This window comes from Eumetopias jubatus, unplaced genomic scaffold, assembly GCF_037043125.1.
Source record: "Eumetopias jubatus isolate StellerSeaLion01/CBP00866 unplaced genomic scaffold, mEumJub1_p1.0 scaffold_1, whole genome shotgun sequence".
Taxonomy (NCBI): Eukaryota; Metazoa; Chordata; class Mammalia; order Carnivora; family Otariidae; genus Eumetopias; species Eumetopias jubatus.
Window position 1 is genome coordinate 209,480,183 of NW_028274807.1, and position 16,126 is coordinate 209,496,308.

Sequence of the window (16,126 nt, forward strand, 5' to 3'; positions counted from 1 at the left end):
CAAATGTCACTTCCGCAAGAGAGAGGCCTTCTCAGATCCCCACTGGGAGTGCCTTCCAGGCACGGTCGTGCCTTGTTCGGGCTAAGGTCCCCAGCACCAAATGCCCAGCGACAGCACATAGCAGGAAGCTCAGGGGGTTGGTGGCGTGGTGGGCCCCGGCTGCTCTGGAGCCCACGCCCTCCACAAGGGGTGATCTTCTAAGGCACCCAGGCCTTGGAGGTATAGCTGCCTGCAGCACCTGAGATGGCCTGGGGATGGGGGGGGGCGGGGGGAGGCCAGGGTGCTGGGCTCACCTGGTGGAAGGAGGGGAGGTGATGGACCGCCGCCCCAGGGTCACCTGGTTTATGTTGTAGTAGCTGGGACTCTCCAGGTCTGCCAGTGAGAAGTTGGGCCCTGATGCTGTCGCAACAGGAGCTGGGAAAAGGCGAGAAGGTGATAAAGTTTGAGGTGTGGAAGGCCCAATGGGGCCTTGTTTTGTTGTCATGAGCAGCTCCCCAGAAGCCTCCTCCTGGCTGGGGGTCTTTGCGGAAGAGCCCTTGGTTCTGATTTTTTTCTCCAAAGCAGTGGAGATTAGAGAATGGGCTCTCTGGGCGCCTCTGCTCCACCTAGCCCAGTACCAATGGGCAGAGTGTCCCAGGAAACCCTGTCTGCCCCTCTGCCAAGACCCCACCAGCGGGGGGCCACATGGGGTCTGAGTCCCACCTCCTTACACCCCCAATCTGCTGAGCTCAGCCCTGGCTGAAAGAAAGAACTCACTTACTCTGTGATACTCTCACCAGCTCCGTCACATTCCAGACCCCGGAAGTCACAAAACAGTCCTGGAAACTTAAGTGCCCTGAAGAGGGGAAAGGACAAGTGAGTGAGTCAGGCAAGGCTAGGAGGGGCTGCCTGCCTGTTTCCCCGAAGCTCTCCCCACTCTTGCTCTGACTCCCTCCCTCCCAAGCCTCACATTCCAGACACACGCTGGCCCTCAGGGGCCCTCATGTCTACACGGAAGAGTGAGTATGCTTCAGGTGAGCCCCCACCCCTTGGGACGTCAGCTGAAGTTTAGCTGAGGAACGGCTGAGTAAAGGAGAAGAAATGGAGGGAGAGCGGAGGCCAGGTTGGCCAGGGGTGGGAGGGCAGGTGGGGGCAGGGCAGGCCACAGAGGCTAGGCATGGGCCAGCGGGAGTTGGGGGGCACTGACCGTTGGGCAGTGGTTTGATGTCCGCATCTCCTTGCTGGTTTGAACTATCTGATTGTCCGGATTCTGCAGGAGACACAAAGGGGAGAATGGGTCAAGATCAAAGTGCCCCCCACACACCAGCCAAGCAGCTGCCCCTCCAGCCCTGTAAACACCTTCATAGCACCCTCTCCTCGGAGCGGAGTAGCCTAGGGAGACCCGAAAAAGAGGAGGAAGTGCATCCTACGGACACTGGAGCCAGATCCTGCTCCGTGGTGGGGTATCTTGGGCACTGCGGGGTGGCTGGCAGCAGCGCTGGTCTCCACACACTAGATTCCAGTAGCACCCAAGTCTGACAACCAACACTGTCTGTAGACACTGCCCAATGTGCCTAGCAGCAAAGTCGCCCCCGGGTGAGCAGCAATGGCTGAGAATCAGGGCGAGGACGGTGCCCACGAGAGAAGCCAGTGACCATCTCTTTGCACAGCTGGGATGAACCCAAGGGTCCCCCATCCTCCGCTCGGCTCGGGCTCCCAGCAGAGCAGCCCCTTCCTTCTCTCACTTCATTAATTACAGCCATTCCTGTCAGCCTCAACCACCCCCACCTCACCTTTATGCTTACAGGCAGTGCCTGGCAACACGGAGGGGGGAGGTTTGCCCTGGCGCCGTCGCCCGCTCTGTGCCAGCCTGTCTGGGCTGTCTCATGCCCCAGTGCCACAGCTGCTCAGAGGGAGTCCCGAGACAAGGGCCCATTGTGCGGTGGGAGCTCACAGAGGGCTGCGGCAGGGTGGAGTGTGTGTGTGAATATTTTGCTGAGCTTGGGAAAGCCCCCCCCACCCCCGCCCCCCAGGTCCTCAAAGCTTTGTGTGCCAGGGGCACAATGGGGACCTCCAGAATGCCTGCCCAGGCAGGACAGCTGGCGAGAGGGTGGCAGAGGGGGGCCAGGGCAGGTTGTGGGGCAGGAGGAAGGCTAGGCATCTGGTAAAGAATAGGCTGCTCACAAGGGGACAACGTGGGGGTGGCATCGGAAAACCACGCCCTGGTATTGACCAAGGTTCTGCCCAACTCTTTGACCCTGCCTCCTGAGTCTCACCTGCCACCCCAAGGTCAGCCTACTGGCCGGAGAGTCCACCCCTCACCGGCTAACAGCCAAGCTGCTCACACTGGGGAGTGACCAGCAAGGAAGCTCCTAAAGAACAACGAGACGGGGGCCCAAGAGATTGCAGCAAAGTGCCCTGTGGCCACTAGGCCACTCAGGAGGGCTGGAAGAGTGATGGATGACAGGGGCTGGTAAGAACAACAGCATCCCTCTGGGAGCGAAGGCCCAGGTTTGGCTCAGGCCAAGTTTTTGGCCACCTGCCTCGATGTGACCAGTGAGAAAGGACTGGTTGCCTACAGGACAGTTTCAGGCCCCACTTTCCCCATTCTTTACCTTGTTTAGTTTTTTAAAGTCCAAAAAATAAATAAATAAATAAAATCTTGTCACAAATCAAGAAAACAGAAGTTTATAAGGAAAATGCTAATGATGGCCCCTCAGCCCCTCCAATTTGGGGTGCAGCCTGCCACACCTCCCTTTGTGTTCACCCCTGTGGTGTGTTTGGGGATGGTGAATCCTACACCCCAGGCCACCTCTTTGCTATTGGCCCTCTCTGCTGTGGAGAGAATCTACAGGACCTCCTCCTCCCATGCTCCCAGGAGGGCACCCTCTCTGTGCCACAGTGACTTGTGGCTATGAATTTTGTCATTCTCTCGCCCTGGCTTATTCCTAGCTATCTGGGTCTGATTCAACCCCCCTGCCAGTCCAGGAAGGAGCAGGTGAGGGGCTGAGGTACTGGGCGGTCCACTCTAGGACCTCCCTAGACCCAGGGTGCCCGGAGCCTGCTTCATCTCCCAGGGCTGCCCTCTCCTCTATTCAAAACTTAGGAAGGGCACAGCCACAGGCCCAGCGTGTGTAGCCCATCGAGGGGCACATGCTCCGGGCTCTGCTGCCCAGGGGCCCCTGCTACTGACCCCACCCATCCTGGGACCAACTCCGTCCCCACCAGCCCTCCAGGTCTGGGTCCGTGGAGTTGGGGGAGCCAGAGTCGTCCGCCCAGGGGCCCTGAACGCGGCCAGGTGGAGACAGAAGCTGCGCGCACGCGCACATCCAGCGCAAGGACAGAAAGGCGAGAGAGAACCCGACAAAGAGATGGAGGTGGGCCAGCGACTACGGCAGAGACAAATGGGGCTCCAGGAGAGCGCGATAGACAGGAAATCCTTCTAAACCAGGATACTGTCCCGAAACGTTATTGCTGTTATTACTATTAGCTTGATGTAAAGGAGCCAGCGGGAGCGAGGATCCAGCGCGGGCGAGGCCCGCTGCCACGCGCCTCCAGGCGCTGCTGGCAGCCATTTTAGCCCTTGGCAGCCATCTTACTGCTGGCGGCCCAGCCAGCGTCCCCACAATGCCACCCCCGCCGGCCCCCGGCATGCTCAGCTCAGCTCTAGGACAAAAGGCAGAAACGCTGGAAATCTGGACCCAGGCTCGGAGGCTGAGGAGCCAGCCCTGCGGCAGGGGCAGCTCCAGCCAGGGCCCCACCGTCCTGCTCTAGCAGCACCCCCTTCACCCTAGCGGCCGGCACCCAGCAGAAGGGGACGGGAGGGTTGAAGCCGGGGCCCTGGGGACACCATGGTCCGCTCAAAGGCACTGAAGCCCCCACAGGCTAGTCGCAGGCCCTGGGGCTCAACTAGGACCCCTGCCCTGACAAGTCAGTAAGGGACATGATGGGGGCAGGCCCTTGTCCACCCAGTGGACAGATGGGGCAGGGGGCTGGCAGGAGCCCATACAGCAGCTGCAGGGCCAAACAGCCACCGGGCCCTGGTGGACAGGCTTCTAGGGAGGGTGAGGAGACCACCGCCACCTGCCCCCAGGGGAGGGAGCCAGCTGGCCAGCTTTCATGGGCTCTTTGGGGAACCGTGCCCCAAGGTCCGGGCCTACTTTAGACAGCCCTCTGGGATCAGAGGCTGCACCACAGGCTAGCACACCAGGGAGCATGACACCCCAGCATCTTGACTCCTTTCCCTGTTGAGCTCCCTGGGGGAGGGGATAACCTCAGGCCTCAGGACAGACAGGAGGAAGGTCCCTTTATGACACCCCTCCCCACGCCCCGCCTCATGGCTGCTCAGCTTTTATCTGGCAGAATGGGGCTTATCAGAGCCACCAGCTGAACAAACATACAAATCCACGGTTAGTGAGAAAAAACCCTCTGCCTGAACTCTTTATCTCCTGTTCACAGGCCCCACGCACTGCCCCCTGCCAACAGCACAGGAGGAGACCTGACTGCTGCACAGCGGGGGCTCCTCTCTCTGCTGCCCCCCCTCCCCTCGCCTCCGACCCAGAACAGGGTGGCTCTCCCCTGGCAGTCCCTGCCCGGCGGGTTTGCATGAGTAAGTTGCAGCCACATGGGAGCCCCCCTCCAGTGTCTGCTTTCTCGCCAGGGATAATGGGCCAGCTGGTGGCCTGTGGGCCAGTGGAGGGGCAGGGACAGTGTTGGCTAGCACAAGGCAGACAGGTGCCCAGCTCCATCTTTTATCCTCCCCCTACACCCTCCCCTGGCCCACGCCCCTGAGGCTGTCACTCTGATTCCCCAGCCTTCCAGGGCCACATCCTCTAGAAGCCTCTCAGGCCTCGGCTCTCTTCAGCCTGGTTGCCAGAGCGGTGGGGACCCTAAGTGCACACCCCCAGTTCAGGGCCACCCTAAGGTCAGCAAAGCAACCCTAACCCCCCTGCCTGCACCTCTCTTCAGAGACTACTGCTGCCTTCACACCCTAGAGACTGGAGATGGGAAAGAGCAGCCAGGGGCACTGCTACCTCCCTTTGGCCCTGACACAACTCAACCTTTCCCTCTATCCTGGCCCTGAGGACCAGAGAGCATCTTCCCCGGTTTTAAGCTTCCTTGCATGAGGCCCATCGAATATAGCCTCCTAAAAACAGTCCAGCCACTGTGTCCGATGCCTCGGCTTGATGCCCTGGGCAGACAGGTATCAGGGTCCCTGAGCCCCGGCCAGGTTTGGGGATGGAGAGAATCTCAGAGCCCACAGCTTATTCTCCATGCTCTCGGTGGTTAGGCCGGCTCATGTCACCCACAGGAGCATGCTCTGCTGACTGCCCTCTGCGTGGGACCTGGGCTACTCATGTGATCCACACCTCAAAGGCAGAGGCCACCTGCCCGTAGTGCCTGAGGACCCTGGCCACTATGGAGGCTTTCGGAAGGGAGGACTATGCAGGGGCAGGTGACAGATCTGGACTCTGTCTCAGCACGGCTCCTGGGTCTGGGGCTACTCCCTGTTCATCTGCACACATATCATTAGTCACACCCCCCCCACCCCTGGCATCGATGGCCTGTGGCCTTCTGCAGTATCCAGACCCGGGTCAAACTCAGCCAACAGTTGGCGGTGTGGGCCCCTCTTCCTTAGGTCCCTCCATATCCCCTGAAACAGCCACAACGCTCCCCCACCCTCCACCCCAAGTACTGCCTTTCTCAATCCTGCACCAGCTCCACCTTCTCAGTCCTTGAAGCCCCCCTACTTGCTTTATTGAGCTCTTCACCTTTCCCTTTGGAATCCCATTTCTGGTCTCATTTTTCTCTCTTGGCTCCACACTCCTCTCTCTGTCCTTCCTTCTTCACGTTCCCTTTCTCAGGCTCTTTCCTCTCCCGACCTTGCCTGTTTCTCTCTCTCTCTCTCTCTCTCTCTCTCTCTCTCTCTCTGTGTGTGTGTGTGTGTGTGTGTGTGTGTGTGTATCCAGACCTTGCCTGTTTCTGTGTGTGTGTGTGTCCAGAAGGGCTCTGCCTCTTCATGGGAGCTCTGGAGGGGGAGCTCCAGCAGCCAGGAGGAGCCCAGTGTTGCACACGAACCCCAACTGACAGCATGTTATATATATGTATGTATATTTCCAGTCACAGACGGGCAGATATTTATGGCTCCCACTAGGTAAAGGAGGAATTCCTGCTTGCTGCAGGGAACGCTCTGCCTCGGCTCCCACCCGAAACAAACTCTCTCTGTGAAAGGGGCCACATGTAACTTGCTGGCCGGCTGCCTCCACGCACATCACTGACAGAGTGAGTTCTTAGGTGGCCAAGAGGAGCGGAAAGACCCAGCTCAACCACACCCACACGTGCATACACTCGGGCGAGCACAAACACGCATGCATTTGGACATACCACCAGCAATTTCCTGCCGTCCCACAGGGGTAAAATGAGATGATGCATTCAGAGCTGCGGTCCCACTGTGCACTGCACGCTCAGTACTTAGCACTGGGCCAAAGCGGAACCCGCCTCTAGCTCTGCTGGACCACCAACCTCTGGGGGCTATAGAGGATAGCCCCCGGAGTTCTCTGTTTGCTTGCCGTTTCCCAGGCTCTCTCCAGGTCTGAGAGTCAAGAAGCAGGGTGAGGGTGTGCTCTGTTCTGGGGGTGCTGTCCTCTGAAGGGCTGATGCAATTCAGGAGCTGATCCTGGCACTCTCCAGGGTGGCACTCCCCTCCCCCTACCTGTCTCCCCCCTCTTCTGTGATTCCGGAGCATCCAGGGCACTGGAAATCCAATCTCAAGGGTAGCCAGAGGCCTGGCCTGCAGCAATCAGAGCTGGAGAATGTAACTATTGTGCCTCTTGAAACCTAAGTCTGAGAATCTGAGCCACCCTGCGGAGGGGCACGGGGGACGGATGGGGGGCTAGGGAGACAGGTCACAGAGGGGTTCTCCCCATGTCTGCAAACAAGCGACCTGGGATTGAGGAAGTCCTTGAGAGTGCAGGGCAGCCAGCGGGCAAAGAGGGGAGGGGCTCAACCTCAGCCAGGCCCAGGGAGCTTCTAGGATCTTTCCTTCCCTCTTTCCACTCTGCGGTCCGCCCCCATGAGCCAGCCAGCTTGTGCGTGTGCACACAGGCCCTGGAGCAATCCTGAGGTTTATCTGCCTTCTGTTGTCCCTAGAACCCCACATGGTGGGAGACAGGAGCATGACCAGGAAGCACAGGCCTGAAGATACGGGCAGCGGTACGGCTGGGGGCACAATGGGCACACACGTTCCACACGCCCCATTACCTTCATCTCTCCTGTCTTCGTTCCCCCTCCACTCATGGATCTGAAGGGGCCTGAGCCTGTACCTTGAGTCACCTGTGCAGGGGAGGAACGTTGAGCGCCAGGGAAGAGGCCCAGTCACACCTGCAGAGACCTGCTCTAGACCTGCTCTGGCTGCCCCTGGGGGTGGTGGCCTGAGCTCAAGAAGGCCATGAAGGGAGGGTGGGCAGGGACAACAGCTCAGGCCACAGGGAACGTGCGGATGGGACCTTCCACTCTCAGTCCCTGGCCCTGGTGGCACTACCTTTCCCACCTCAACCCACGCTACGTCCACCAGCACTATCTGTGGTCCTCCGGGAGTGAGGGTCAGATCTGGCTGCCGCAGGGCTCACTGCCCAGCAGTGCGACTGCCGGAAGGGAGAAGGCAAGTCAGTGGGCTCATCTGGTGCCCAGGAGACCAGCAGAATGGGCTCCAAAGGCCGTACTCAGGCAAATAGCCCTGGTGCCTTCAGGGTGCTCCCCTGGTGTGAGCTGCTCAGCGTTCTCTGCCCTGTACCTGATGGGAGAACCTTCCTTAGCACTGCCTCCAGCCCAGCAAGAACGAGAGATGGGGCCTGGTCACTGAAGCCCCGGGGGAACCAGGGGCCCAGTTGGTCATCCCCATGAGACGACAGACAGTGGCCAAAATGGGGGAGAGAAGGAGGATTGCACCCTCGTGCGGAGCACAACACCTAGCCGGTGGATGGAGGAAAAAACGCCCAGGCAGCCTGTTAGGGGCCTCTCCAAGCCCGGCCCAGCAGTTAAGCAGTTAACTCCCAGCAGTTAAGCCCAGCAGCCCTGGGAGATGAGGATGGACATGCAGGCTCCTTCTGGGTCTGCCCTTTCCAGGGAACTCAGCACCGACCCCCATGACATCAGTGATCCATGGCTCTGTGTGAACAAGCGGACCCCGGGCCTTGCAGTAACACCATCTGGGATGTTCCAGAGGTGCCCAGGGGGTAGGAAGTCCCATCAGATCAGAATTCCCATCAGACAGGGATTGGAGGTGAAGCAGCTGCTACTGAAGGAGGCAAAGGGAGGGACCTTTGGGGAGACGGAGGGACGCAGGAGCTCCGCACCCCAGGCCCCGGCCCACCCTGCCTGGAGCCTGCCCTTGACCACTCTAATGGGGGCCTCACCCCGGAACAGAGAGGGTGAAGGGGGCGCACCAAGGGCAGTGGGGGAATGGAGGTGGACAGCCAGCAATGGTGGAAAGAGGCTTCCCTTGGTTCACGTCCAGGCTCCAAAACCTACCAGCCAAGTGACTTTGGTCAAGTTCTGAGCTGTTTCCTCCTCTGTAAAATGCAGATGCCACCCACCACCTAGGGCTCTTGGGTGAGGAATAAATGAGAAAACAGGTATAAGGTGCTTAGCTCAGGGCCCGACTCATAAACGTCACCTGTCCTTCCATCTGGACCACCATTTCCCTTCAACGCCATTAAGCTGAAACTCCTTCTCCCACTCTCTCACTGAGGCACAAAGGCTGCCTCAGTGAGCGAAGTGTGGCTAACCCTCAGCTCCCCGCCCCCACAGGAGTGCATACTCATTATGACACATTAAGTATGCCCTAGATTACTATTTTTTGGTGTCTCGCCCCAGAGAACACGGCCAGCAAGCTGAGGGTCTCCCTCAGGGTCTGGCCCATTACCATCTGCAAAAAGGGGCAGACAGGTTTCCCTGGACATAAAAGAGCAGGGTGCCTTCCACAGGTGTGGCCCTCTCCAGAGTCAGTGGCCTCTATGGGATGGTTACCATATTGGAAATGGTGGGGGAGAGGCAAGGAAAGGGAAGGCCAGGGGATGGGTAAGGCCAAAAGAGAAGGGGGAGAAAAAGCTTTTACCCCTAGATTCTGAGGGTGCTAGGCCCTGGGCCCTGCCTGTCCTAGCCCAGCGCTAAAGATACATAGAGCTGAGGACACCAGAAGCATAGGTGCCGGCCCCACGGGTGGCCAGCCGCCTTCCCGGAGTGCAGCCAGTGCTGCAACGCAGCCAGCAGCTGGAGCCCAGTGTTTCCAAGGGGGCCTGGGGCCAAGGAGTCATATAATAGCTGGGTCCATAAAAGGGGCCCCCACCCCTAAAGCTTCTGTCCCCTCCTGAACCTGACAGAAACTGACAGTGGAGAATGCCCTCCATAACCAGCATGCCAAGAAAAGATGGGCCCTGCAGAGGGGGTGCCCCCATCCAGTCTAGGGGCATGCAGAGCTGCTCCCCAACCCCTACCTGCTTGCTGTTTCCCAGCACTGCCCTTTCTGACCCTTTGAGCTGCCCAGGCCAGGCCTGGGCCAGACAACTGCCCCCACCTCCAGCTGCTCTTAGGACTATTAATAGTGTCCCCACCTCCCAGGGTCAGGCCTCAACCCTCCCCCATCCCCCAAATACACTTGTCCTTGGTCTAATTACTTGTAAAAGGCACAGAGTCCTCCAGGCACTAACGCCAACCAGGGATGAGAAGGGGGGTGCAGAAGTTCTGGAGGCCACCTGAGGGACATGCCTGGCACAACTCAGAGTTTGGGAAAAGGAGGGAAGGAATCAGTGAACCCCAGAACAAGAGAAGGACAAAAAGACAAAATTAAAACTAAGAGAGAGGGAGGGGCCAAGATAGAAAATCAGAACCAAAGCAAAGTGGTTCAAAGCAAGAGGGCTGCAATAGAAAGAATCAGAGAAGTAGAAGGTTCCAAGAGGGAGGAAAAAGGGAAGAAAGCAAAGGGAGAGAAAGGGAAGACAGAGGAAGTGACTTCTTAACAAACAAACAAAAGAAACCGAAGGGGAGAAAACTTCCCTAAAAATACTCAGGAGTGGCTTCATGAGCACAGCTGGGCCACATCCAGCTGTCGGCACCTGATGGGGGACACTCATCAGGGTGAGGGACTGGAGAGGCCCCAAGCCAAGAAGCCTCTACCCATATACCTTTGCAATGTTCTGAGGAAGGGAAGTGGGGGGCAAAGATGAGAAGAGGAGGCAGAAAAGGAAAAACCAACCAGGAAAAGAAAGTGGGAAGAGTCCCCACAGAGAGCAAAGTCACTCTCAGCCCCGGGCAGGGGATAGCTCCCGCACATGGAGCCCCCTTGCTTATAGGAAGAGGGTCAGGCTGGCCAGAAGATGGTGGGGATAGGAGAACATCAGGGCTCCCTGGCCTCCTTGCATTCCAGGTTACCTCTCTCTTTCTGGCCATGAGCAGAGTCTTACCCCCACCCTGCCTTCTGCTGAACGCTCTCCTTAGGAGAATCCAGGGGGCCTGGGGAAGGAGAACCCACCTAGGCGAGAGCAGGCCAGGGCCACCTGCCTCCCATCCTGAGATGCTCTAATTTCCTCAGCCCCCTGAGGGGCAGCACCTGACACCCAGTCTGCTGTCTCTAAAGGAACCTCCTCTACCAAGGAGGCCTTCTGGGGAGGGACATACTTGGGCCCATGGAAGAGCAATGAACACAAACACAAGCCATAAATCAAATGCCCAAGTGGAAAACTTCTGCCTGGGGGCTGGAAGCCAAGTAGCCTTTCCTTCAAATCCCATCCACACTGGGAGCCTCTGGCTGGGCCAGAGCTGGGGGACTGGGAGACTCTGGCTCTGGAGGGCTCAAGAGCCCCAAGGACTTGGCCACCAGGCCTCCCAGACCAGGGGGTCCCAGCTGGGAACACCCCACTAGATCACCAGTCCTCTGGGGTCAAGGCGTGTCAGTGTTTTGTTCACTACTGTAATCTGCAGCTGGAGAGGATAACGAGACTCTAAATAGATCCTTCTAGATCCTTCTTCCAACTGTGGCTACACTGACCACCCAGGGGACAAAAGTACCAGGTGGCTGGCACCTTCCCCTTATAAAGAAGAGAACATTTTTCCTGCAGGTCCATCCTCGACACTCAACGCCCAAGGAATTGATGTGGAAACCCCAGTACCACTAATTCTCCAAAGCCCAGCTGGGCCAGGACTGCAGGACTGGTCACAGGATCCCCATGCCTGAGGGCTGGACTGACCAGAGAAAGGATGCAGAGTCTCCCCATGGAGGGCAGGGCAGGGGAGCACTCTTGCAAGCTTGCTCTGCTCCCCACCCTCCCCCCACCCCCAAAGACCTTACAGCAGCCACTGCTCAGAGCTACCCAGACAAGACATGAAGAATTTGGGCCTCTGACTCCGTATCTCCAACTTACAGCCCTGAAAGCCCAGGCTGGGCTGAAAATCTGTGTAGGCAGGTGGCCTCCTGAGGGGATGAGATGGCTCTGGGTGTCAGAAGGAGCCCTGGGCCTGGGATCCAAATCCTAGACCTGCTGTTACCAGGCACCCAGTGTGTCTCCCAGGCCTCCTCTCCCTCCCTGTGCAACACCTGGCAGGCATGCCTTAGCACCGTGAGCCCTGAGCAGGAATTTTTACAGAGAAGAGGACAGGAGAGTTTTATGGGCTCTAAAGCGCCAAGCGTACATAAGGGAGGCATAGATGGGGCAAGGAGGTCAGCTTCCGGGACCCTACATTTCAGCTGTGCTGTGATCCTGAACAGCAGCTGAGGGGCATCTTCCAGAAGCTTGGACCTGCACTCAGTACTGTGGCGGGCCACCTGGTAGGAGGCAGCTGCCCAGACTCAGGGCCGGGACAATCTAAGCTGCTGAACAGACCAAATGATACCGACCCTCCAGGTTGGCAGGTGCCACATCCGCCAGTGACAATGCCTTGAAGGACCAGAAAGGACTTTCCGGAGCAACGGGGCCCCCGCAGGGCTCGGGGCCGCACGCGCACGGACCGGCGCGCTGCATTTCCGGACGCCGTAGCTAGGTGGCGCAGCGAGTTAACACTAGCTGCCCTCCGCCGGCCGCGGCGGGGCCCGGGCGGGGGCGGCGAACCTCCGCGCCGCCTGCCGGGGGTCTCCAGGGGCCGGGGTTCCCTCTGCACGCCCCCGAGTCCTGAGCAGGAAGGAGGCGGCTCCGGGCAGACCCAGGCCACTCGAACCCCGGGCTGTGCTGCCCGAGGCGGCGACTCTTGTTGCTGCCGTTGCCGCTGCCAAGCACATCCCGTGATGTGATGTGAGGGCCGAGCTTCCCGTTCTCATTGATTAGGAACAGCTTGCGGTGCGGGGGCCGGATGGAAGGGGGCCGGGGAATGGGCGAGCGAGGAGGAGCGGGGAGGGGGGGGGCGCTGCCAGGTGCATGGCTGTGGGGGTAAACCAGTGAGCCCGGGCCCACACTGCGCAGCGCCACCGTGTCTCTCGGTCCCTACCTGCCTCTCCCAGAGCGGGGCTGCTCTGGGTGTGGGAGAGTCTGCGGCCGCGTGACCCCACGACTGTTCCCGACACTCCCACGACGCCCCCACCTTTTGGCATCACAGACCTAACCCCCTGCACTTGATAAATGCTTGAAGAGGAAGATTTCCTCCCCTCCCCTCCCCCGAGCCCCTCTCAAAAAGTTAAAAATGGAGACTAAAGTCAGAGATCAGGAACCAAGGAGAGGGAGAGAAATGGAGAAAAGTCAAGAAGAAGAAAACAACAGCGCTCTCTGCAGTGGCGGCAGCCGTCGGGCAGGCACACCCTCCCAGGCGGGTGTGGAGAAAGGCCCCTTTGTTCGTCAGGGAGGTTAGCCGAGGTGAGGCCCGCTCCCCCCAACCACCCCCCCCCCCCGACCCTGGGCCGTGCAGATCGCTTCTCAGGGCTCCGGACTGGGTCTGGCGGCTTCTCTGGCCCCCCAATTCTTCTTCCACTCCTCCTGCCAGCCAGTGAAGTAGTAGCCCAGCGGTGGAGGGCTTTTGGGGGGTGGGGTAAGCACTGCTCCCGACCCCCGGGCCTTGTCCAAACACCAGGGGTCACACATGTGGGGCGGGGTTGGGGTGGGTCCTCCAATGGGCGTTCTGGACGCGGGCAGTACCAGCCATTAGCGATTAGCCCAGGCTGCTCTTAAGCTGAGGGGTTGTGGGGGGCAGATTCTGCACGCAGCAGGCCCCCCACAAAGGCATGGCCAGAGAAGGTGGCACATGCTAGAAGATGGCGCCCCAGGAGGCACAGGCTGGCTGACCACGCCCCTCCCGCCCACAGTGAGGCCCAGGGCATCTCCTGTACCCATTCTAGACACAGGACCTTTCCAATAGCCCCGGGCTCTGGGCTAGAGGTGGCTCGGGCAGAGCTTCCTCAGAGTGAGGGCTGGGCTCTCTCACCGGGGTCATCTTCAGATGAGAGGCAGGGCCTGAGCTCCTTCTGTTCCCCAAGGAGGGGCCAGAATGGGGTTGTAAAGGGGGGACTGAGACCCGCCTCCAGAGCCTGCCAAAGCAGAGGCTGCAGAGGGATCCTGGCAGCAGTGGGAGGGAAGAGACACTGAAAAGCATCCCCTATGCCCCGCAGCAAACCCCCATCCCCTGTCCCACCCTACCGGCTCAGGTTGGGGAAAGGACCTGAGGGATGGCAATCCCCCAAGCACTGTGTGCCCTCTGCCCATTAGAGCAGGGGTGCAGCCTCCCCAGAGCCCTCAGGCCTCTCAGGCAGAGCTGGATGGCTTTACACTAGGCCAAGAAGCGCATCCCTTTTCCAACCAGTGGCACCCTCGACCTCCCAACCCATGCATGGGCAGCAGAAAACCTGAAATGAGGGACTGGCCTGGACCGGTCTGCTCCGACAGTCCCCTGGCCTCATGCGTGGGGGATACCTGTTTTTCAGGAGGCCCCGGCCTCCTACCAGCAGTACCACAAAGCAGAGCAGTGAGAGAAGGGAGGAGGAGCATCAGGTCGCTGACCTGGCCCTTCCCCGTCCTCTGGCCTGGAAAGTGGGGGAAGGAGAGAGGGGAGAGGAGCAGCAGCAGCTGGAATCGCAGGGAGCCTGAACCGTCCTGTCGGGGGCTGAAATGGCTGCAAGAAGCTGCAGCTCAGATACACAATGTCCTGCCAAACCCCAGTCTTTTAATTCAATTAAGCACGGGACAGACTTCCCAGATTTTTCTGTGTGTGTGAGTGCATGTGAAAACCCTGATGTGTGTGAATCCCGGGAGCTGTGAGCATGTGTGCACGCATGTGGATGTGTGAATCCTGATGGGGGAAGAGGAAGATGAAAGGATGCAAATGTTGGGGGAGGATAGAGCTGGGGCAGGATGGCTCCTGGGGAGCAGGTATGTGTCTAAACCTTCCTAGAGGGCCGAACTCCAGACCAGGGTTCTCAACCCCTACCCCATGGACCATTCTCTGTGGTGGGGCCGTCCTGTGCACTGCAGGATTTGAGCATCTCTGGCCTCCACCCACTAGATGCCAGTAGCATCACGCCCCCTCAGTTGTGAGAACTAAAAATTTCTCCGCCATTGCCAAATGTCCCCTGGGGGAAGAATCAGCCTGGTGGGACCCACCGCTCTGGGGCACAAGATACAAACCGAGACTGGAGACTCATGTATTTACTACTGGTGCCTTGCCTCACCTCTTCCCCTTTGGGCTTAAATCCCAGTCGCTTGGCTTCCCCAGTGTCTCAGGTTTGGCTTTTTTTTTTTTTTTTTTTCCTGAGATATTCTCCCCACCTTACGAATCTGGCCAGAGCCTGACAGCGACTGGGAAATGACTTAGCCCCCACCTCCAGCAGGGGAAGGGAAAGCTGTCACGGTTAAAGCCATGAGCCAAAGTCATGCCCTGGGCGAGACTGGCAGCCTGAGCTCAACATCGCTGGGGCCTGGCAGAGCCCACAGGAGAGGTGGGGACTTGCCTGGGGCCAGACCCCTGGCGAGGTACCCTGCTCAGCCCCTGGAGGCCAGCAGAAATCAACGCACAACCCCCTCACCATCCTACCCTAGCTGAGCCCTAGGGTCAGGCCTCACCCAGACCAACGCCCCTCCCCTGTTCCTGGGGTCACCTGTGGCTGTCCTGGCAGGGGTGGGGGAGACTCAGTTCCAGCAGCCCTTCTCCCCACAGGCGCAGGGTGCTTGCCTCTCTCCCTAAGCCCTCCTGCAGCCTTGAACAGCCCCCTTCTGGGAGCAGAGCCAAAAAGATGGGAGAAGGATGTTTATAAGCTGCTAAAAGGGAAAAGGAAAAAAGGGGGAGGTGGGCAGAGAGGTCCAGGCCTCCAGGTAGTACAGACTGGGGACTCAGGTGGGGAGGGAAGGAGCGGGACCACCTCCCCCAGTGAGCCAGACATCTAGCTAACCTGGCCAGGTGGTGTCCCCTGCCCCGCCCTGCTGGACCACAACCTGGCGTAACAGTGTACACCCGCAGGGGTCTGTCACCCCACAGTGACTTGCCAAATGACAGTTTCTTGACACTCTTATCCCAGCCCGGAGGATGCTGAGACACTACTGCTTTTAGCTTGCTTCCTCTGCTCAGCCCGAGAAAGGCAGAACCAAGGGAAGGGCGCAGGGCCCTGGGGGAGCCCAGGCTGGGGGTGTGGTGAAAGGAGCCAGGCTTGGCGGGAGCGAAAGCCGAGTCCCCAGCTCGTAGGGCTCGGCACACAGCTAATGGGAGGCTGGCAGCGGCAAATTGTTGTTTACTTTTAATTAAGTAAACAATGTCGGCTTTCCGCCTCCTCCCCTGCCATCCCAGCCAGTAATTTGGGGGATGACAATGGGGTTGTTTCCTTCCTCCTGCCTTCTTCCCTCCCTCCAAGCACTCCTGCTCACTCCCTGCTCTGCACAGTCTTTACAACTTGCCAGTGCCGGGTGAGGCCCCACCCAGGGGGTTGGGGGGGCAGGAAGGTCCAGGGTGACCGGCTGCCTCTCTGGGGAGCAATCCCATGGTCAGGTTCACCTCAGGTGGCAAGGGCAGCTAAGCACTTCGATGTGGCCCATTCTCTCTCTCTCTCTCTCTCTCTCTCTGCCCCCTCCGGCCCCCACAAGCCTCCCCCCTAACTAACACGTCAAAAATCTAGGGAACAGGTGATCCAGAGTCTATAAGCAAAGCGGCAGCAGAGACCAGAGCCCCAGGTGAGGAAAGTATTTTC

The 16,126-nt window shown here is 59.1% G+C and overlaps 1 protein-coding gene across 6 annotated transcripts in view; it reads right to left on the bottom strand.

The window, feature by feature from the left end:
• The window catches only part of NFIX (nuclear factor I X), a 93,705-nt gene that overhangs the window by 19,074 nt on the left and 58,505 nt on the right, over positions 1 to 16,126 (bottom strand). For all 6 annotated transcript variants that reach the window (XM_028088930.2, XM_028088928.2, XM_028088929.2 and 3 more), the window contains exons 3-5: positions 1,187 to 1,249; positions 761 to 835; positions 294 to 414 (exon numbers count right to left, since the gene is read on the bottom strand). In XM_028088930.2, the coding sequence (XP_027944731.1) occupies positions 294 to 414; positions 761 to 835; positions 1,187 to 1,249 (259 nt within the window). The remainder of the gene's footprint in view (positions 1 to 293; positions 415 to 760; positions 836 to 1,186; positions 1,250 to 16,126) is intronic.